We start from the raw sequence: 25,119 nt of genomic DNA on the forward strand, positions 1-25,119 counted from the left end.
TAAATTAAAAAGTCTTTGAATGTCACATCTTGTTTGGAAAAAGTTTTCAAATGGCGGGAGAAAGTCAAATATCTTGTTTTTTTAACAGAATTGTTATATAGATCAATCCTATTTGAAAAGTGATATCCTAAATGTATTAGGTTTGTGGTCAAGATTTCATAAGACCTACAATGTCAGACCTAGTTACAGAACGATTACCCCATGTCACATTCATGTCAAATAATGAAAACTATATACCACTTGTAATTATAATAATGAAGTATTTACAAAACTCTGATCAAATTTGCCACTTAATGGGTTTTAATTCTCAAGTCTCAGTGTGTCACATAAAGGCAGAAAATTTGTTCTTTCAATACTACAACTCTCTCATTACACTGTAAACAAAATATTTATCACCTCACAATTACATTTAATTACACACTAAAACCACTCTTTTTGTTATCGTTTACTTAGCGGGAACAAATTACCCATTTACAAATATTTGAGTTTTATTTTTCAATTTAACTTACAAATCAGCATTAAAATCTGAAATTGAACCACTAATTGAATCTTTTACTACCAATAAATGATTAAAATTTTACTAAATGAGTCATCCACTTCAGAAATACCCCTATACAGCATTTGAAAAGACTAAAATATATAATCCAAAATTATCCAAAGTGGGAAAGTCCACAAGACATACTGGTATTTCAGAAACACCTTTAATGTTCTCAAAATATGCTATTTTTAGTTCCAGATTTGTCACTAAAACATATCAAAATCATAACTCAATCAAAATGTACCAAAAATATTTTTTTTTCTTTCTCTTAAAATTTTCTTTCATAGATATTGGTAATAAAAAGTAAAAATATTTATAGCAACAGTAACCACCAACCATGACAGTTACTACATAGTGGTGCTCCCTTTAACCTAGTATAACTCTTCCCCAATAGCTTATGAGAGGTTAGTACCCCTTCAGTTGGTAGAAAGCTCAACTGCTATTTGATGCCCCAACTAAAACAATGATGGACAAAGTGATTCAATTAGTTTAGATTGTGTTTCTTGTTTGGGATAGTCATGATTGTTTTATGAGTCGTGAGTTAAGGAAGTATGTGGAACTTATCAGCTGCTTTAGTGGAGTAGTTAATCAGCTGCTTTAGTGGAGTAGTTCATCAGCTGCTCTAGTATACTGTACTATGTGGATTCATTTTTTTACGTGGATACCAATTTTCGTGGATTGAGGGAAAATCGCATTTTTTTAGATACTTGATTTCGTGGTTTTGCCAAATTCTGTATAAATGCCAATAGAAAATTTGTTTTTCGTTGAGCATTTAATTTCGTGGTTTACCTAGATACCAACAAAATCCACCAAAATTGGTATCCACTATCCAACGAATAATAATGAATCTACAGTAGTAGTTTAGATGATAGAATGCTGGTTCACATTGTGTCAAAGGGTCTGTGGTTTTATTCCTTAAAGTACAACGGTAAATTTTTGGAAGAAAATAGTGCTTTACTGTTACAGTTTAAACAGATCCATAGACACCTGTGAATTAACTTTACTTCATTCATCAATAAAAAAAAGAATGTTTCCATGGGACACAGATGCCCCCTCTTGTACATCATAAAACAGCAAATTTGCAATTTTTATATTTATAAAAGGACATAACTCGAGAACCGTGAAAGTCACGACACCAAAATTGGAACTTGATCTGTTTCCCTTTTCCCAATTGATTTCCATATAGCTGAGGACTAGAGAAATAACTACATGTTCATAGTACCTACTAAAACTTCCAAATAACCTTTTCTAAAGCTAACATTTGATATTCAACACATTCGAAATCTATCACATTCATAAAAGACTTGAAATAAGTCAATATTTCATACTTAGATATCAATTAAGTACCAATCTGCCTAAGAATCAGGCAGTGGTGAAAACATGACAAACAAAAACACACTCAACTTTACATTAATTTATGTTCAAAATGTATTATGGTGCATGAATATAACATACATTTCCTTTTCTTGTTCTGGAATTTCAAGATATAATTTGGTTGAAATGCACTAGAAACAAGAAATGATTGTAACAGGATGCTGTTACGAAGTCTCCCAAACGAAGCTCCCATAATTCGTAATTCCCAGGGTCGCCTGACATTGGGCAACAACCAGTGAAAATTGGTTTGGTCCAGTAAAGTTATATGCATTAGTGATGCCTGGGGACTAACCTTGTATATCATTCAAATCATCTTGGCATGACAAACCAGAATATATATGGTTTAGGGGTGGGGATCTTGACCACTTAGAAGATATTAGAACTTTCTTAAATGGCAGGGTGTGGGGGTGACCCCTGGGGACTAACCCTGTATAACATTTGATGTGCTTTATCATGACAAACCAGAATATATATGGTTTAGGGGTGGGGATCTCGACCATTTACAAGATATTAGAACTTTCTCAAATGGCAGGGGGTCGGGATGACCCCTGGGGACTAACCCTGTATATCATTCAAACCATCTTAGCATGACAAACCAGAATATATATGGTTTAGGGGTGGGGATCTTGACCACTTAGAAGATATTAGAACTTTCTTAAATGACAGGGGGTGGGGGTGACCCCTGGGGACTAACCCTGTATTTCATTTAATGGGCTTTATCATTTAGAACATTTTCAATTAAAAAGATTGTGTCTATCACAAACGGTTTTCAATTTATAATCATTTGAAAATTTTAAAAAATAAAATCCCATAGGGTTCTATAATCCCTCTTTTCTTTTTGCCCCTCAAAGTACCCCTTTATAAAACCCATTGCACAAACAATACCCTGATTGCACCACTAGACATGTTAGTCTAACATATTGTGAAACCCTAAGTTAATCTGACAAGCGGTTTTGGAGAACAGGTGCGGACAAGTTCAAATTTAAAAGCGGCGGAAGAAGAAGAAGAAGAAGAAGAAGAAGAAGAAGAAGAAGAAGAAGAAGAAGAAGAAGAAGAAGAAGAAGAAGAAGAAGAATAAGAACTGAGCAAAAACAATAAGTAAGTCTTAACAGTAATTAACAGTTAAGGGGAGCTAACTCCATAATTTGCTATTATTCTAACCAAAAGTTATCTAGAGATTTCTCGAATTACCAGTGGGTTTTTTTTCGGGCATGTTTTGATATTCTTCTAAATTGCCTGATTCTTACAAAGACTGGAACTTAAAATGATATCACTTTCAACAGAATTAAATATCAAAGACAAAGTCTATCAATTATTTATATAACAATCCTGTCTCATTTTAACCTATACACCAAATATGACAACATATTAATATCTATCTTTGCTAGCCAAGGGCTACAATCAAGAGGAGGGGACTAGATCCTGACCCTTGGCTATATGATGATTAATATCAAGTCAGACCATTTAAAAATTCTATTATTTATGATTAACAGGAGATGTCAACAATACAGCAACCTAACAACATGAAGAACCAAACTAAATCTGAAGGTCAAAAACTATTTACAACAATATACAATGTCAGGCTATAAATCGTCCAAAAAAGATGAGAATAAATGTAAGAGAGACTTTTTGCTTCTTCTACCTAACAAAACATTACTTAATTCACTTATCTTTAAAACTATAAATGCCCTTACGACTTACCCTGGACGGTTTTTATCATACATGGCACCTTCATCAGCATACTCATATGAACTTTCACCTCCATTCTGGTATTTCATTTGACTAGACAGGGGACCAGATTGATACTGCATCTGTAGCTGTAGACCATAGTTCTGCAGTTTCTGTTGCTGACCTTCACTTGATTTTGACCTTGCAACTTGTTGATGAACTTGTGACCTTGATCCATACATATAACAACCAGGTCCGTCTAGGTCCACAAATTTATGATCAGCAAAAACTTCACTGTGTGGTCTTGGTTGACGTCGTCTTGGGGAATCCCTCAGATTATCTCTTCTCATTTGTACTCTGTGTTGTGGGGTGAGGACATCATCGTCCAGGCTTGTCCAGTTTTTGTTCTTACCACTATGACCATTTTGTACACCGGTTTCTTTAGGTATGGCAGGTAAAGGACGGTTCACCAGGTTTGGATTCATCTGTTAATCACATACAAAACAACATTTTATAGTTTCTCCAAAGTTAAATTTATGCATTGTTCCTTAATTGAAATCTCAGAAATTTTTAGGACTGATAGGTGGAAAAAATATTTTGGCCATACCTTGCTGATTTAAAAATAAAATATCATTTTTAGAATATAAAGGACAGACATTGATTTTAACTACTAGTATATAACTTGTAACAAAGGTATATTTTATTTACACATTTTGTTCATATCAAAATGTTTGTACTAAAATTTTGTTTAGTAACTTGTTAGCTTTTGTTCCTCATTACAAAGACTGATGTAACTGCACAATGCATAATCCTGAGGTGGAATTTTTATTAAGTACAGCTATTTATAAGAACCAGGCAGAGTGTGATATATGAGAGTTTCAGATTTTTTTCTGAAAATTGCCTGGTAGAAGCAGTAAATGAATAATGCTCAAAAATTAAATTTGAGTGGGAAAATATGAGTGGTTGCCATGGTAACAGACACTCTATTTTTTGGTAGTTGGTCAATATAATAGGTATATATTAGGTTCAGATTGTTAAAAAACTTTTCCATCTTTTTTATAGTAGTACTACCTTTAGGAAATTCTTGAGCAATAATACATTCCTAAAATATATAAATGTTTCCCCTGAGTTGAGAACTCTCTTTGTTCCCTCAGCACTAATTATCTAAGATAAAATACAATCTAAGGCATAATCTTGTTTCATTGTTAGAAAAGTTAGTTACTGCATCTACATACAAGATTCAAAAGCTGGCATAGAAGTGTAAAATAAATTTTATTGCAGAAGATAAAAAGTGCCATAAATGATGTCTCAAACAAGAGGCTGTCAGAGTGACAGCAAACCGGATTTCCTGCAGAGGTCGAACTCTGAACAGTTGAGCAAGTAAGGACACTACATTTAGCTTAAAACAGCTCTGAATTTGGATTGTGATTGAATATTTGACACAGCGTAGGTTTGTGACACAAAATGAATGTGGTCAAAGAACTGAAAAATTTGAAAATGGACATTTCCCTATCATGGTCCAATATCCAAAATCTAATTACATTGTTAGAATCAGCATATCAAGAAACCCAAGAATTTAATTTTTGATGAAATAAAACAAAAGTTTAATTTAGGACCCTTTGGACCAATGTGGACCAATTTGATAAAGGAGCCCACAATCCAAAACCTCTAAATACATGGTTAGATTCAGCATTTCAAAGAACCCCATAAATTCAATCGACTGTTTGGCAGTCGCCCGCCTGCCCGCCCGCCATACATACCCAAATCAATAACCGATTTTTCCTTTGAAAATCCGGTTAATGAAATGAAATCACTCCAAACTTGTGGTGCATGTAATGATTTCAGTTCTTTTCAAATTTCAGACGTTTAGAAAGAAATTTGAAGTCCTAGAAATTAGCAACTTAATGCAGACTGGTTTAATACATTATTTATTAATTTGACTTAATATTTTGAACTTCCTGATGTCAGCAAATGTTTGCTTTATTAATATTCATTAAACTGAAATATCAATGTATAAATATCTTTCACAGGTTAATTATGCCATAAAGATTGTAATTTTAACATAAATGCACTTCCATGTTTGTTCAAATGTACAAACAATACACCTCCATTATGTCAAATATGTCACAAACATTATTAGATTTTATTTGTATCAAAAATACTTAAATTGACTCTGATATTACAGGTGAATTTTATTATTTTTAGTGTAATTAAATTAACTGCAAATGCTTTCTTAACAGAAACAGACTATTAAAACGAGTTTAAGCAAAACTTTGACAATATCATTACTATGAAGCTATGACACGGGTCTCAAGATATTAAATTGGCAAGTGGTAGAAAAACTGTTTTGTTCGTTTAAATTTGCTATTTCGAATGAGATAGGATATCAATCTTTAGCCCCAAATTTAGGCCTTTCTGGCTAATAACTTCCTTCTATTTATAAAAATAAGAAGATGTGGTATGATTGCCAATGAGAGAACTCTCCACCAGAGACCAAATGACATAGAAGATAACAGCTTTAGGTCACCGTACGACCTTTAACAATGAGCAAAACCCTTACTGCATAGTCAGCTATAAAAGGCCCCAAAATGACAAATGTAAAACAATTCCAAAGAGAAAACTAACAGTCTGATTTATCTACAAAACAATGAAAGAAATAAAAAATTAAAAATAAACAGCAACAAACGACAACCACTGAATTACAGGCTCTTGACTTGGGACAGGCACAAACAGAATGTAGCAGCGTTAAACACTGATGTGAGCGGGCACCTAACCCTCCCCCTATCCTGGGATAGTGGTGTATCAGTACAACATAAGAACTGTCCTCCTGAGTGGTTTCTGTACATGTGTGGAGAGGGTCTAAATTTAACAAGAAGACAAAAGTGTACCCCTGCCTGGCTACATCCCTAATCATTATATTTTCAAAATTGAAGTGTTTGTTTACTGCTTAGGAATGATACTCAGATTTTAACAATCCAAATAAGGCCTGTCTCTTTTTTAGACTTTTCTGACGATGTATGACACATAGTATTTACCCCCAGTCATTAAATGTAAATCTGACACAACCTATACATCTCCTAAATGTGGACATTGACAGGATACAAATGACCCAAATCTCTACCCTGTTATTAGAAAATACCAGACATCAAATGTTTCTGACACTACCATGTACTTATTATCAATAACAGTATATTTTTTTTCCTTTTGTTAGTACTGTAAGCTTTTTGAATTTTTCAGTCTTGTACATTTTCCCATTATAAGGTTTTGAAGCATAAAATTGTGTTTATTTTTTTGGTTCAGTCCTATTTCTATGAAAAGCCTGCAGTTTGGAAACCTGATGTGTCTCAAATAAAAAAGTCCATTTGATATGGATAAGCTTAACAACCAATCCACTCCATCCCCACTACCAAAGGAAAATTGCACTTAATAATTTGGGGTGTCAGAATAACCTTAAACCAAAATGTTTGAACCCCATTATTTGAAAGCCAAAAAATTATAATTACTTGAGGAGCTACATGACTAAAATGGACATAAAAGGAATATAAAATCTACCTCAGTAAGGTCAACTTAAATTTGCCCGTGGGAGTTCAATCTTTGAAGTTTCTTAATAATTTCTATTTTATCAACAGAGATTTTTGAAAGATTTTTTTATGTTATAAATAATGTCAGTACCAAAGCACTGACTACTGAATTGATGATACTCTCAGGGACTAGAAGTCCACCAGCAGTAACAACTCAGTACTACAAAACAAAAATAACACTTTCTATATTTGGTGCATAAGAACATGTGTATAAAATAAAATTGAGAATGGAAATAAGGAATGTGTCAAAGAGACAACAACCCGACCAAAGAGCAGAAAACAGTCCAAGGCCACCAATGGGTCTTCAACACATTGAGAAAATTCCACACACGGCCCTTAAACAAAAATGTGTACTAGTTCAGTGAAAATGGACGTCACGCTAAACTTCGAAACATACAATAGAACTAAAATTCAAAAAAAAAGCATACAAGACTAACAAAGGCAAGAGACTCCTGACTTAGGACAGGTGCAAAAAGGCGGCGGGGTTAAACATGTTTTGTGAGATCTCAACCCTCCCCCTATACCTCAAGCCAAAGTAGAATAAATAAACACACATCAATATGCACTCCCATATCTGTAACGAATATGGAAAAGTAATCTGCTTCATCCCTATTTCTATCTTTGATCATAAATAATTATTTATGTTTGTATTGTTGTTTGTTTTAAATATAAGACCAAAAACTCCTTTTTCCAAAGAATCATTCCTTTCAATTTGTGTTTTATTCCAATAAAAATGCCAGATTCAAAGGAATAGAAAACAATAAGATTTATTTATTTCGTCCATGATGATTCAAATATATTTTTGAAATTCACGAACCTTTATTAACATTTTTTTAAATCTACATTTCACAGAAGCCAAAGAATGCCTTAATGTCAAACTTGTTTGATAAAATTAATTTCTTTTTAAGCCATTAGATTGAGTAAATGAGACCTTTAAGTGATGGTAAATGGCCCTGAACTAAACATATGGCTATAACAGTACCACAAAGGCAGGACTTTAAACAGTAGGTATGGGGATATATAATGTAGAATGTCAAAGATATGTTGTGATAACAACTAGTTATAGATCACTTTTTAATTCCATTTCAGTAATATGGCCATTAGCTAAAATTAAATAGTTCTAAATGTAGATCAGAGGAAACAAATAAAAGTCTGGCTCATAGGAACAATGATTGAAGATTTGAAAAAAAAATCTATAGCTTCTTTGAAATGGCATCTTTCATGATATACAAAATGTCATGCATGTTCAGAACTTCAGGTGCACCTCCCCAGTCAGGAACCCAGACAGTGGATGTTAATATTTGTTATATCTTAATTGTTTCGCCTTTCAGAGAAATAGGTGTAAAGATGGTGGATATCCGTCAGACTCTATTTAATTCGATCCAAACTTGGAGCTTGACATATTATACAGACTTCTGACTATTGACATTTATTGTTTTGAGTGTCATCGGGTTGCTGTCTCAATACAGTATACATCAAATCTCCTTTTATACATCTACAGATGTCATAATTGAGTTATCCAGCATTGTTTTGGATCAGTTTCAAATGACAATCTCCTATTGTAGACATGACAATCTCCTATTGTAGACATATTAATTTATACATTCTTTTTAAATATATTACAAACAAGAAAAGAGTGGGAGTTGTAATAAGCTAATTATAAGCCATTGACATGTAATTTTCTATATTGACTTTTTATAAGAGGTAACAAATAGTTACAAAACCTTTCAGAATAGAGACAGAGAGACATTATTTAAAACAACTTTTTATCCAAAAAAAAAGAGAAAACTCATTACTTGATTAGCTTTATTCAAAATCTTATTTTCTTATTGATTAAGTTCAGAAAATAAGGGGGGTATAAAAACCCATATATATAAATGTATATTACAGAATTGCAACATTTGTTGTTTTTTTTCATTTCATTCTTTTTGAATACATCAGTTGTTTGATATGAAATATCATTGTGCAATTTAGTCTCAAATGGTATGATATGTTTTTGTTGATTAGAACTATATTCCACACTCCCGCACCAGAGTCTTTCTCATAATCGAAAGAAGAAGAATCTTATTCAGAACAAAAAATTTATCTGAAAAAGAGATAACCATATTATTTCTTCTTTTTAATTCAACATTGCAGAAAATTTAAATCTTTTCCCAGAGGGCAATTGGAGTTATCTCCCATATTACAATATAGGGTATATTTAAATTACAAACAACTTCTGCAGGAAAATAACTCAACATGTTCCAGAATATGTCAATTATTACACTAGAAACAACAACTTTAAAGAAAAACAGTGAGGGATACAGTTTTTAAAATATGACCTGGCAGTTTATCTTTTGAAGTCAGAATGGTGACCTTTAGAGAGTAATTTCTATCTAACATTTTTCTGTTGCTATCTCATTTATGTTTAGCACATCAAAGGGGTGTAAAACCGTTACTCGTGCCCATATTTATTTTTATGAGGTGCTTCCTTTTAAAAAATGTACCAAATGTGCTTTAGATATATTTTACACCCCAAGAAAATTATGAAAAGAATCATTCAATTCTTAAATTAAACTACATTCCTGAACATGTAGACCACAGGAAAAATTGTATTTTTCCTCTATCTGCGAAAATAAATGATTCCACAGTATTTTTGAAAAGTCTTTTACTATATATATGCTGAGCATCTTGACATAAGGCTAAAAATCAATCTTTGGGATATTACAGGACTTTTAATTGAAGAGAGTTTTCAATGTGAGAAAATGTCTATATCAATATGCTTTCATACAAGTGAGAGGTTGGTTACATTACATTTGGTTTTATTTTCCATTCTTTCTTGGAAAGATCATATACAAAGTCAGAAATATAAGATATGTTAATTGTTTGTTCAAATAGATGATATGCTGTGTTTTCCTGTTATTGTCAATGATTTGGGGATTTCTAAATAAATTTCAAATCAAGTGTTTGTTAAATGATTGATAAATGCAGTGTCTGCACAAAATGGCAATGTCTCATATTTTACTGCATGTCATAAATAATAACCAACACATATGTATAAATATTTTCAAAGGCTACATGAATATGGTTAGAATATTACTTCTCTATTAATTACCTTATCTTCTTCTTTACTGTTCTTTGGTTGTAGATAACCATTAGGATCCTGGATACAGATTCCATGTGATTGGGCAATGTCACGGGCAATAGCATGACCGTCATTTAAAAATCCACGATCAATGGCTTCCTTTAGAGCTGTCACCGGTGAACCTTTTCCTTTATTGGAATTGTTTGATTGGTCAAACCGTAACTGAGCTAATGAATCCACTGGCGAATTACGTGAGTTGGCAGTCTGAGATCGTGAGGAAGTACTTACATTATCGTATGAACTACGAACAGATCCTGTGGATCTTGTCGGAGAATTTCTCCTTGGTGAGCATACTCTCTTGTGAACTGGTGAGCTTTTCATAGTTCGTTCACTCTGACCATTTGATACTCTCCCCGGTGAACAGATCCTTTGATGGGGTGGTGACCTGGAATTATTTGAGTTCGCGTATGAGCTCCTTTTACTTGATGTTGTACTTTGATGTATAGGTGACGTCTGTGGTGTACCCTTATGTTTTGGTCCACTTTGATCAATATATCGTGAATTATTTGGGTAAGCCTCAGACTGAGGCCTTCCAGTTGGTGTTGAATTGATAAATGCGTCTGACTGAGGCCTTCCAGTTGGTGTTGAATTTATATATGCTTCCGACTGAGGTCTTCCGGTTGGTGTAGAATTAACAAAAACTTCGGACTGAGGCCTCGACAAGTGTGATGATGGTGCATCTGAGAGTGGCCTTGGTGGTGGTGATGTGGTGGGTGCTGGGCATGATTGTTGACCCTGGGGATTATCTAATCCAGGGGTTCTATGCTTTACTCTGTCAACTTGGTGTTTGGCCTATAAAATGATAGGAAAGTGATGTCAAAGGAAGGTATTTAAACAAAATAAACAAAACAGCAATATTTCCACAAGAAAGCAACATTAGCATGCAAAGGTTTGGAATAAATAAAGTCACATGGTGATTTTTGGCAAAAATGGCATGTAACGTGTTCACCTCCACTAATGGGCACATAGTGATAGTAAACAACACATAGAGCAAATTATAAAACTCCTGCATGTTCTATGCTGGGTACCAATACTTTAAATAAATAAAGATAATTTTTAAAATTATATAAAGGCCTTTTTCCTTGTCATTAATATCAACATTTTCAAAGCAACACAATACCTGATCATCAAAGCAATGTTGGTCAACTATATCAAGTTATCAACTAAATTAATATAATTTTATAATCATCTTTGAGCATTCACTCACCATGCATATAAAGGTTAGCTGTAGATATTTGTTTAGAAATAAATACATAATGCAAACATTGGTAAAATGGTTATTACATACAGCATTCAGTAGTTCAGAATTGGAGATATTTATACATGGGGTTAAAGATATCACACAGTTGCAGATCAGGAAATGTATGTAGATACTTGTTACAAAAAGAGAGCTTCTAAAGAACATCCATGATTCATGCTGACAACTTTTCTGATATCTAAAGTTTTTTCCTAATTAAAGGTAATTTAGTTTGCAGTTTCCACAAAAGATAAGTTGAAGCACTGACTGAATTCACTAATAAAGACGGCATCTGTATAATTGAATTAACCAGAGATTTGATGACAACGTGAGCTATGTAAATCTTGAAAATAATCTTTCTTCTTTGATTGATATTTGATTAGAATATAAGCTACCAGTATATAACTTCTCATTTCTCTACCTATTTCAGTGGCTCAATCCTACCACTCTTTACATAGTAAGTATTCCCCCTGGAGGTTTGATTAGAATATAAGCAACCAGTATATAACTTCTCATTTCTCTACCTATTCCAGTGGCTCAATCCTACCACTCTTTACATAGTAAGTATTCCCCCTGGAGGTTTGATTAGAATATAAACAACCAGTATATAACTTCTCATTTCTCTACCTATTCTAGTGGCTCAATCCTACCACTCTTTACACAGTAAGTATTCCCCCTGGAGGTTTGATTAGAATATAAGCAACCAGTATATAACTTCTCATTTCTCTACCTATTCCAGTGGCTCAATCCTACCACTCTTTACATAGTGAGTGTTCCCCCTGGAGGTTTGATTAGAATATAAGCAACCAGTATATAACTTCTCATTTCTCTACCTATTCCAGTGGCTCATCCCTACCACTCTTTACATAGTAAGTGTTCCCCCTGGAGGTTTGATTAGAATATAAGCAACCAGTATATAGCTTCTTATTTCTCTACCTATTCCAGTGGCTCATCCCTACCACTCTTTACATAGTAAGTGTTCCCCCTGGAGGTTTGATTAGAATATAAACAACCAGTATATAACTTCTCATTTCTCTACCTATTACAGTGGCTCATCCCTACCACTCTTTACATAGTAAGTGTTCCCCCTGGTGGTTTGATTAGAATATAAACAACCAGTATATAACTTCTCATTTCTCTACCTATTCCAGTGGCTCATCCCTACCACTCTTTACATAGTAAGTGTTCCCCATGGTGGTTTGATTAGAATATAAACAACCAGTATATAACTTCTCATTTCTCTACCTATTCCAGTGGCTCATCCCTACCACTCTTTACATAGTAAGTGTTCCCCCTGGTGGTTTGATTAGAATATAAGCAACCAGTATATAACTTTTCATTTCTCTACCTATTCCAGTGGCTCATCCCTACCACTCTTTACATAGTAAGTGTTCCCCCTGGAGGTTTGATTAGAATATAAACAACCAGTATATAACTTCTCATTTCTCTACCTATTCCAGTGGCTCAATCCTACCACTCATTACATAGTAAGTGTTCCCCCTGGAGGTTTGATTAGAATATAAGCAACCAGTATATAACTTCTCATTTCTCTACCTATTCCAGTGGCTCAATCCTACCACTCTTTACATAGTAAGTGTTCCCCCTGGAGGTTTGATTAGAATATAAACAACCAGTATATAACTTCTCATTTCTCTACCTATTCCAGTGCACTGAAAATTTAAATTAGTCACTATGACTATTCATTTAGTCAAATATTAGCCGAAAGGTAGTCAACAGCATATATGACTACCCATCAAGTCATTGTGACTACCTGCACGGTCAATTTGACTATGTTAGTGGTCACAGCACCACGTGGTGTAGAGTATCAGTTTTCACGCGCACCCTTTCGCGTTCCCTTTGTTCTCTAGATCGTGTAGATGTAAACAAACAAGGAGGCATGAAACTGTCATTTTGTCAATTAAACCAATTGTTTAAAGTAAGTATTATGTATATTTGTTTAAATTATAACTTACAAAAATTAGATTTAAGAAAAAGTGTAATGAATGTAAAATCGGCACATGTTGACGTAATGACAATAAAAAAGGGGGAGATATGTATACGGGATATCAATTCTGATACACATACAACGTATTGTCGATTGAAAAGAGTATTTAGCGATATCTTTTTTTCACCTGACCAAAAACTGTTGAAAATAAATTTAACACTGCAATCGATATTCACAACAAAAATTAAAAAAAACCTCAGGTTGGCTGTCAAGATCCTGGTGCTTACATTACAATGCTGTAATATAGGATGGGTGGATGTCAAGATCCTGGTGCTTACATTACAATGTTGTGTTATAAGATGGGTGGCTGTCAAGATCCTGGTGCTTACATTACAATGTTGTGTTATAAGATGGGTGGCTGTCAAGATCCTGGTGCTTACATCACAATGTTGTGGTAGAAGATGGGTGGCTGTCAAGATCCCGGTGCTTACATTACAATGTTGTGGTATAAGATGGGTGGCTGTCAAGATCCCGGTGCTTACATTACAATGTTGTGGTATAAGATGGGTGGCTGTCAAGATCCCGGTGCTTACATTACAATGTTGTGGTATAAGATGGGTGGCTGTCAAGATCCTGGTGCTTACATTACAATGTTGTGGTATAAGATGGTTGGCTGTCAAGATCCCGGTGCTTACATTACAAAATAATAGTATAAGATGAGTGACTAAATCACTAGATCAACGATTTTAAAATTTGTTTTATTCTTTTAACTTTTAACATGACTGATATACTTGTTTATTGTAATATTTTAGCTTTTAAAATGAAATAATTTTATTTTTCAGCAAATGAAGACATTGCTATATTTGTATGAACACAGCTGAGAGATTTTTTACCAGAGAGAATATTACACTGACACATGCAGAGTTGATACCGACAAAATATCTAAAATAAACACTTCAAATTCTGACATACTGAAAATGTATAAAATATATATTGAAGTTGGGATATAATAATGTATGTAACAATGAGTTTATAATAAATATATTTTCTTTATTTGATTTTTAGACTTTAATATATGTCACTGAGTAATGGTTACACATGGAAACTTAAGATATAGGAAGGTTTTGAACATTGAGCACTTTGTGGTCCTATACTGTTGTCATTGTTAGTATTGCTGCTGTGGTATTTTTAATGATATTATATTCCAAATGTATTTGTCAATCCTATGGAAGAGAAACAACATAAAGTAGAATAACAGAAGAAATGAAACATAAAAGTACAAAACGGATGGAAACACACACAAAGTAAAATGGTAGAACAAAAAACACAACACAAATTAAAATAACAGTCTAACAGTCGTGACTATTCACAGTAATCATGTTGACTAACCAACATGGTCATTTTCGACCATTTCAATAAGTCATATGGACTGCATTCAATTGTCAAACTGACAAATGTGCATAGTCAATTGAACAATCCAATTCGTCATAACGAGTATAACATATAGTCATTTTGACTTCCTAACATAGTCATAGATACCAGCCTACTCAGTCAAATGTGACTAACCATCTAGTCAAACGACTAAGAGCATAGTCAAAATGATTAAAATGCATTGTCATCTAGAGGACAGTCAAAATGACCAATTAAATTGGTCAAATTGACTAATTTAGGTTTTCAGTGTGGCTCAATCCTACCAGTCTTTACATAGTAAGTGTTCCCCCTGGAGGTTTGATTAGAATATAAGCAACCAGTATATAACTTCTCATTTCTCTACCTATTCCAGTGGCTCAATCCTACCACTCTTTACATAGTAAGTGTTCCCCCTGGAGGTTTGATTAGAATATAAACAACCAGTATATAACTTCTCATTTCTCTACCTATTCCAGTGGCTCATCCCTACCACTCTTTACATAGTAAGTGTTCCCCCTGGAGGTTTGATTAGAATATAAGCAACCAGTATATAACTTCTCATTTCTCTACCTATTCCAGTGGCTCATCCCTACCACTCTTTACATAGTAAGTGTTCCCCCTGGAGGTTTGATCATAATATAAGCAACCAGTATATAACTTCTCATTTCTCTACCTATTCCAGTGGCTCAATCCTACCACTCTTTACATAGTAAGTGTTCCCCCTGGAGGTTTGATTAGAATATAAGCAACCAGTATATAACTTCTCTTTATTCTACCTATTTCAGTGGCTCCTCCCTACCACTCTTTACATAGTAAGTGTTCCCCCTGAGGTTTGATTAGAATATAAGCAACCAGTACATAACCTCTCATTTCAGTTCAATACCATGCATTTTTTTCAGGCAAGCATTTATAAAAGCAACAGCTCTTTTCACCAAAAATCTTACAAGTAAAATTTTTCATTTTTTTTTTCATAAATCATATTGCTGAAAGACACTTTGTGTCACAAATCATAATACAAGATTTATAAAATCCCTTAAAAAAAAGCTTTCTGAATTGATTGGCCAGATTTTATAAACAAAAAAGAAGTAAAAAAGCCAAAACTAGTGACCAGAAAAACTTCTATTATAAATCTTCTATAACCACCACTAGCAAGATCAAAGTACATTTGTCAATGTTTCCTTTATAAACTTAAAACTTCATACCACCTTGTATTCTTTTTTTTGTCTCATAAGTTTCAACTGATGAAAACTTTCAGGACTACATAGAATGTTGATTTGATACTATAAAATATAGTTTATGCAATCTCTAAGAAAGATGACTGTAATTTTTCATTTGTTATTAGTTGATTTGTTTTCTGTAATTATGGACACATTAAGTCAGGATTAGAACAGTTGTTTTCCATTAGATTAATTAGTTGATAAAGTCCAACATTTCATTTTGTTAGTTTTTATGGACTTCCCCTTTTGATTTACCTTTGAGTTTGGTATTTTTGATATTCTTTTTTGTATTATGTTTGCTGAAATAACCTTGGAATTCTGAACATTTCTTATTCTGAAAGAAACTGGAACTGTCTTGGTGGTTTTGTGATAGCATGTTGGCCTCACAGGCAGGAGAACTTGGTTTTGATCCATGGCTTGGCCAAACCAAAGACCTTAAAATTGGTATTCGTTGCTTCTCTGCTAAGCACACTGCATTTAGTTGTAGCAGATGGGTCGGCTCGGAGTCAGAATATTGTGGAATGTTACCTTGTGATCTAGCATGATTAAAATCCAGCTAAGCATGTGGGTCCAGTACACAGCAAGGTTCATGTTCTAAACCTGATATGCATGTATATTTGCCAATGGATGTTAAACACCTATCCATCATTTTCTATCCACAACTTGGATAACTATCAGTTCAATTGGAAAATCCTTCATTTGTTGGTAATGTGAAACTACTTTAGATAGTCTCATGGTTCATTTCTGATAATTATTCCATATTTGCTTATACTTAATAACCTTATATGTAGGCATCTTCAAGGTGATGAATATTGTATTATGACTGAATAATATCTATCATTTTGTTTTATAACAAATAGAATGATATTCAATTGCTTTAACTTTTTAGATTTGTCTGATTTCAATTTAACTTTCAAATTTAGGCAACCTTATGTTCATGTGGTTGGGAAATAAGAATTTGGCAACTTTCTGTATATTAAAAAGGCTTCTTTCAGAAAACTCAACTATTATTCATCATGCATCAAAAACTTGTTCATCAGTTTGATTTTTCCCATCTACTGACATGACTGAAAGATTATAGAATAGATATATTTGTTTATTATTGTCACAGAGACAAATTGGTTGCTATTTTTGGAAAGATGTTGTGCTGAGTCAGAAGAGGAGATATAGCGTTATTAGTTAAGCATTATACAGCAGACATATTTAGTATTCTGATTCTACCTGCATTGAAAATCTTTAATAGAATCATTTTCAAAAGTTGGGTCATGCCTCTCCCAAGGTAAATAATCCATAAATTAGAATACAGCAAACCATGCTACTATGGGCTAGAAAAGCTAAAATATACTTTATCAGCCTTGGAAGTTCTTAATCAAGAATAAATAAACCATTAAATTTAAAAAAAAAAAAAAAAGCAGAGGCAACAGATTTAAACTTTACAAAAAGTAAATTCATGTTAATCACTCATATGAAGGCAGTTTCACAAGTTAAATGCTAAAAGTCTAGAGTTAGGTCCCATATTTGAAAACTAATACCCTATTTCGAAAAATAACCTAGGTGCACTCTACTAAATAAGTTATTTAAAACTCTACAAATCACCATGATCTTAAATGGAAACTTTTTATTGTACAATAGGACCAGAATACTATTATATATATAATACCTGTGTAGGGTACTGGTTCGTGGTAGACTGTAAATTAAGCAGGATAATCAATTATATTATATCTGCTAAAAATATCTTATACAGAATATTTCCCTCAACTTCTACATGGCAAAGTTTGTTATAAAAAAGAAAATGTTCCAAGGGAGATAATCCAAATCATAAAAACAACATTGGTAATTTTTTATTTAAAAGCCATTAATGTTCCCAAATTTTACTGTTTTCTCAATTTTTTAAATCAATTTTTATGTTTTGAATTATTTACTTATATATTTTTTCATAGGTCGCGGGTAAACCAAAGGTTACTGAGATCTAAACTTTTAAAACATTTTGAAAGGTTTAAATATTCCTTGTGTTATCATTAATAGTATTAACTCATAGCATTCATAGCAGCCTACATTTTATGTTATCTAGAGGAACAACAGGACAGCTAAAAATTAAGTCAATTACAGCTGTATCTCATGCACAACTAAAGAATTCGCAAAAAAACTTTTTCTGACATGTTCAATTTCAGACAATTGAAAAATTTCTAATAGACAAAAATAAATGACTTACATATCACTAAACTGTATTTATTAAAGCATGTGGATTTTTCAAAGAGGATCATTATGTGTCATCAAAATCTTATTTAACATTGTACTTCAAACAGAACAGGAAACACCGGATCTACTTAATTAGGAACAATCGTAAACTCATTATATTTCTAAAGTGACAAAAAGAATGCTAAGAATGTGTATTGTTGCAAATTTAGCCTTTGGTTGACAAAGTGTAAATACACACATTAAAGTTCTATTTCTGCATTTCTTTATTATATATAATTTGTTATAATTTACCGAATTTTTGCTAGTAGATTTATAACAATAAAAGAATGCAGACAATTTAGACTCAACAGTTAGAACATGCATGCAGACGTCAAACTTATTTATTAAATAGTTATAAAATTATTCAAATAGATTTGTTGAAAGGGGGATAACTCTACATTTAACATTGTTCCTACGCAAGTATTGTATCAGGATAATTAATACATTATTCCAGAAATATTCCCACTTGTCAAGCATGTCAGTCCTAGCAGGTATACTGACTGGTGTATACAGTCCTGTATGAATATCAGGAATGAAATTATTATCCACTACAAAACTAAGTAATGTTATAGTCTGTTAAATAACTCCAAAAATTTATAAAAATGTAAAAATTGCTATCACAATAAATATAAATGCAACCTCAAACTCCCATGACATGTTTTCTTATAATATTGGTATGATTATTATAATGAAGTGTTACTGTCCCCTTATGACAGTCAGTGCATACACCATTGTCGTATTCATAAATTAACATCTTTGAATGTCATTATTTTTGGGGTAATTTTTTTTAGGTTTATTGTTTTGTTTCTGAGAAGATTTTGTATTCAGAGGACACAAAACCCTTTCATCTCCTAATTTCTAAATAATATAAAACAGGCTAGTCCTAATTTATTTCTCTCTAAATTTTTCTTTCACATCATTCCAATGCCAACATATACACAAATAACTAATGATTTCTTCACATAAAGAGGTCTATGTCAAGTGTTTTTGTTGTCAAGCAGGACTATTTTTGTGAGGTAGAATTGATATACATGTATTGATGCATTTAATGAATAACCCAAATATTCACACCAAGACTATGGCATATATGTATATTTCCTTCAAGTGTCAGGGTAACATAACTTACTACTATTGCATTGCTGTATAATTTCAATCGGTACTATTTTATCTCTGATGTTTTTCTCTATTAAACCTATGTGAGTGATTTAGAGCTTTACATATTGAATAGAGACACAAGTCTATTGTTGAAGACTGTATGTTGACCACCAGATGCCGTTGCTGTCTCCTTTCTTATTCATATAAGATACTTGTTTTCCTTTTTAACAACCTACCCATAATTTATTATTTTTTCCTGAGATTATGTCCCTATTGTCAGATGTATCATCACTACTTGACTGTCGTCTCATTTCCATGTGTTGTTGAGCTTTTTCAGAAAATGGCGTAGGTGTTGCTATCTCTTGCAGTCGTTGTTGAAACATTTTCTGAGCATGTTCCTGGTATTCTTGATACTTTTGTTTCTGTTCGACAAGTTGTTTCTCAATGAGTTCGTTAAATGTTGGTTGTTTAACCCGCTGTTGTGCATATGCCATTTTAAATGCATTACCAATCAAAGTGTTTAGTTCTTCTGCCTGTAAAATATATACATAAAATTTTAAATTAGATAAAAATAAAAGTCCATGTGAGCAGTGAAGGGTAATTATATAAAGACTGCATTCATTTTGCAGTGGGAACTAAAAAATAAACATTGCATTGGACAAATGTTGGAAGGCAATACTATGAATTGGTTCAACCACAAATTATGGACAAAGGAAGATAACTCATATTTAAATATTACTTTAACAATGACATCATTGATATTTTAGAACAAATACAAGATTCATGCACCATGTACAATTTAGGTACTTTTACACATAAACCACATTTTGCAACTTGAATATCTGAGTATAGGATATATAGAGTGTTGTGATCAATGCACTTTGTTTTGTTTATCTCAAAAGTAGGGATACAGTCTGGTAAATTGAAAACAGTCAAGCCAGCCACATCACATAAGGGTTTTGACTGCATGAATGCAATCCTAACCCCACAAACTAAGTCTTCTTTTCACATATTTCTTCTACATTGTGACAGTAACCAAACACAATCCACTTACTACCACATATATAAGACAATCAGAGTGCCAGTGAACAGGGTACAGGTGAACCACGAATTTAAATGTTCAACAAATGACAAATTTTCTATAGGCTTGTTCACATGCTTAGGCAATACCACAAAATTAAATGTCTGGTTACGAACATGTTAGTTTTCCCTAATCCATGAAAATTGGTACCCATGAAAATAAATGAATCCACAGTAAGCAATATTTTGAATAGGAGTTATCTTATTTTATCTATAATAATTATTGTAGTTTAACTTCACAAGTATGGTTGAACACATACACATTAATTTGCAACTTCAATGTCCAAGTATGTATTATTTTAATTGCTTAACAAAGACGTAATTAAGATCTAAAGAATGTTCACCACACTGCACTATGTTGTTTGAACTCTCAAGGGTAGAGGTCTAAATGATATAGCTATAATTAGCCAGTGACATTATAGAGTTTGGAATGCACTTCAAGCAAACCTTACTCCCCCAAAAAAGTATTTCTACATTTTAAAAGGTTCCTGCAACTCTTTTCACAATAATAGATTTCTGGGTGAAATCTTTAAAGTCATGCAGATACACAATACAACTTACAATCAACTTTAATTGTCAGATTTGTTGGTCAAGAGAGTCACAGATCTACCAAGATTTTAAAAGAAGGACAATAACTTTATGCATAATTATTATGTCTAAAAATTGCTGAAAATCTTTAAGTTTTGTAATGTGGTGTGCTAACTTTGGTTCAACAGTTCTTACTAAACAATTTTGAAAAAAATACATTATAAAATCCCCTGGTCAGTAACCAGTGAAATTATAGGACATTCTATAAAAATGTCTACAACAGGAAAGAGGCATTTAACAAAGGACTTTAGAAGTGTTTAAAATTTAAGCAAACTATAATGTACAAAAACAAATGTACTATAAACTAGCCCAACATTAATGGCTGATCATGCAAATATTGTTGTAACATTAATTCTGATTGGACAACATTGCATGACATCAGTTCCAAAATATTTAATGACAGCGAGGTTTATGTGAAAATTAGAATTAACTTTATTAGTTTTATAGCTGCTTTGAAACTGAGATACTACAGTATTGTACTTCAATATCTAAAAGCATCAATTTATTATTTGAGAGTTCCTAATAAATCAGTCTAAGTTTGCAAAATACTTTCATACAATGCAATTTGTATTTCCTAAGTATTTATTTCCTTTGTCTAATGTTTTTTTTTAATAAAATGAAAAAGGCAAAAAAGTCCTTTGTACTTATTACAAAATAAGATAAGTTTCTAATTAACCGACCGACCGACTTAAAGCATTGAGTTGTTGTGTAGGATGTAACACCCCCAATTAACTAACCTATGTACGAAGTATGATAGTCATATACATTTCTGTTGGTTCTGAGAAGATCCCCACCAATTTGTTTTACATGATGTGCATGTGAACAGACAATTAAATCTGTTTTACCCTAACATAATGACATGTGTCTCATATTGATCTTACAACTAAATGAAATTTTAAGTGATTTAATAGATTCTACTCTTTGTTTAATTGATTCTTAAGTCATTTAAAGACTAAAGATTTCACATTAAGAAACACTTAACTTTTAATTACTAAACATTCCTTGGATGTACAAAATATTTGGTCAAATAAATGTGGAAATTGATTGTTTTTACACTTTTGATATTTGGCTTTATGCATCAAGCAAGCAGTGTCTGGGTATTCCCACAGTTCCTTATAATCAAGTTTTAATTTCCCATAATTTCCTGGAGCAGATAGATAAATATATATATATATATTTCTCTAATTCTTCATCAATTTATCCCTTTCTGCACCCATTGTATAAAAAAAATTTAATCAACGTGTGGTTCGTTTGATCTCAGTTCTTCATTGGTTAAAATCCGATTATGACGTCGAATTTTCTTGCTTTCCTCTGGATTTCCTATTGTGACGGCATGAAAAAAGGCGACCATGCCTGATGACGTCACATAGAAAGAACACATCTTTTTGCAGATCATTCAAAAAGAAGGAATAAGTTTGCCTGCATATTGTTTGAAAATCATTAGAGAAACAGATTCCACCACCAAATCTCGTGTAATACGATATTTATCCACTCTCGACAGTTAAATTTTAAATATTTAAAACGCTCGGCGAGCCTCGCGTTTTAAATTTGAAAATTTAACTGTCTCGAGTGGATAAATATCGTATCACGATGCAGTGGTAGAATCTATATATATAATACTTATCAGAACATATCAAGCTGAAAACTTATATTTCCATCTTCTGGGAATATGTAACAAGATCTAAGTTGTAAATCTTTCCTTGTTGATATGCCAGCACCCACCACCATACAATTCATATATTTCTCATATTATTACAGGATTGCAAGAAACATATACATTTCTTTGGTTAATTTACAGTATAATGAATTAATTTGTTTCCTGCATGTTACATAAGAGATCTTCAAAACATTCCTTTCATTTTAATTAAAAATCTTCATTATTTTGTTTAATACAGAAATTTATTAATGCTCCAAATACTGGAAAGTAAAGAAAATTGCCCAAAATATTGGGAATATAATCAGTGGGGGTCCAAGGGGGCATACAGGTCACCCTCTCCCCACCCTTTTGATTGCCAAAACTTTTTTAAATATGTTTTACCTGATAAATATAGATTTTTAGTATATAATAAGCAAAAAAATATTTCGCCACAATTCGCTCACCACTATGATCTTCAATTATTGCAAATTATACCCTCTTTTACAAAAATCCTGTCCCTGTCCCTGATCTTTAATGGACAGTAAACATTTGTTCTACAGTTGAAGGTTTATATCATATTTAATCTGTTGTAGAAATAATAACAAGACTGACTACAAGTATGCAGACACGTTTATTTGGCCTTTTTAACTTTTGTGATTCAAGCATCACAGATGAGAATCTTTTATACACAAAACACCCATCTGGCATACAAAATGTTAAGCCTGGTATTTATGATGAGTTTATTTCAAACATGTACAATAACAAAGCAGTATGGTAGATCAAAGTAATGTGTTACATTATCTAATATATATATAAGTACTATATATGTACACTTTAAAGCATTCTGTGGAATGATCTACTTGGCAATATTATCAGAACTTACTTTTTTCTTTATTTATATTTCCTTCTTATCAAACTCCAAATTCCATTCAACTAAACACTTTATCACTTACAAAAATAGACCTTTACAATCTAATATTTACTTTTTCTCTTTTCAAAAATAAATGAATAATTTCTACATTATCTGGATAAACCATCATAGCTTGATTAATCTTTAAATAAATATTAGATATAAATTATAATTCATTGCTTAATCAACCTTTCCTCTATAAACATATTTGTGGGACAAATCACTGTGATAGAGATCAAGTTATTCATTTTATTTTTTAAAATTTTTGTTATTTGTATTTCACTTATAGAATTAAATCTCTCTACAATGCATGTTATTCCTAATCCATTGTCTGAACGAGTTTATCTCCCTTTATTGAGGGTGACTGGGGAAAAGAAATATGGTCACTTTGGTCTCCTTCTGACATTAAAACCCTTGCCAAAGTGGGGTGTCTTCTGTTCTGTGCTGGATGTACAAGTACAGAGCCACGTCTGGTCGGAATGGGGACGTTAAATCTGATGCCTCCTGTAAAGAGAGTGTCAAACTCTCTGCATGTTAAGAACCCTTGCAACAACTGTTTGAGGGGTCTGTAGGTGGCCTGTTGCAAGACATAATTTCTGTCCCTATCTAATATATCCTTATTTTCTTTAGTTGCAGTCCAAATTTCCCTGACTTTCATCCCGGACGGCCTCTAATACAGGACCTACCTTTTGCATTTATTTATTCTTGTCCTGAAAATGCATGAAATATTTTCCACTGGACGTTAAACAAGACACAATCAATCATCATTATTGGCAGCAATATTTACAAACAACAGACAAATGTAAACATTGACATTGAATTCTAAACAATGCATATATTTTATAGCATTTTAATAAAGACTCACCACAAACTGTTCCTGCAAAAAGTCAAATCCACCAAAATTGTTTCAAATTGACAATTAATTCACCTGTAACTTCCTGTGCAGGTAAACTTTACAGGTAAAACTGGGTATGATAAATGACATATGATATAGGTAAAACATTATTTTATGTCAAAAAAATTGTGTGCATACTGTGTCATGCTGAGAGTTATTATGGTGGATCAGACAGAATAGGAGGTTGGAATGTAATTAATCCATAGACTGTATGGTATATACACCTGTATTGGGTGTATTTGTGACCATGCTAAGTCAGCTATGTATCAAGATTTTTTCATTAAGTCTAATGTATTGCAGGTGGGTATTAGACGAATTTTAATTTCATGTTAATAAAAACTAGAGGCTCTAAAGAGCCTGTGTCGCTCACCTTGGTCTATGTGCATATTAAACAAAGGACACAGATGGATTCATGACAAAATTGTGTTTTGGTGATGGTGATGTGTTTGTAGACCTTACTTTACTGAACATTCTTGCTCCTTACTATTATCTCTATCTATAATGAACTTGGCCCGGTAGTTACAGTGGAAAATATTTTGTAAAAATTTACAAAAATTTACAAAATTTATGAAAATTGTAAAAA

General features: G+C 32.7%; 1 protein-coding gene and 1 long non-coding RNA gene across 6 annotated transcripts in view; both read right to left on the bottom strand.

The window, feature by feature from the left end:
- Nucleotides 1-25,119, bottom strand: part of LOC127719589 (uncharacterized) — an 88,545-nt gene that overhangs the window by 37,843 nt on the left and 25,583 nt on the right. Inside the window, exons 5-8 of one of the 2 annotated variants that reach the window (XM_052225809.1) lie at nt 19,664-19,960; nt 17,755-17,781; nt 10,256-11,077; nt 3,614-4,065 (exon numbers count right to left, since the gene is read on the bottom strand). In XM_052225809.1, the coding sequence (XP_052081769.1) occupies nt 3,614-4,065; nt 10,256-11,077; nt 17,755-17,781; nt 19,664-19,960 (1,598 nt within the window). The remainder of the gene's footprint in view (nt 1-3,613; nt 4,066-10,255; nt 11,078-17,754; nt 17,782-19,663; nt 19,961-25,119) is intronic. The other variant, XM_052225810.1, reaches the window with a different exon arrangement.
- Nucleotides 11,917-15,704, bottom strand: LOC127719602 (uncharacterized). 4 transcript variants are annotated; one of them, XR_007990423.1, is made up of 3 exons: nt 15,242-15,704; nt 12,459-12,561; nt 11,917-11,943 (listed from the first exon to the last, which is right to left on the bottom strand). It is a non-coding gene; the product is annotated as an uncharacterized LOC127719602 (long non-coding RNA). The 4 variants fall into 4 exon arrangements; XR_007990421.1 differs by lacking the exon at nt 11,917-11,943 and adding an exon at nt 11,952-12,046; XR_007990420.1 differs by lacking the exon at nt 11,917-11,943 and adding an exon at nt 11,952-12,149.

This window comes from Mytilus californianus, unplaced genomic scaffold (genome assembly GCF_021869535.1).
Source record: "Mytilus californianus isolate M0D057914Y unplaced genomic scaffold, xbMytCali1.0.p SCAF_11, whole genome shotgun sequence".
NCBI lineage: Eukaryota > Metazoa > Mollusca > Bivalvia > Mytilida > Mytilidae > Mytilus > Mytilus californianus.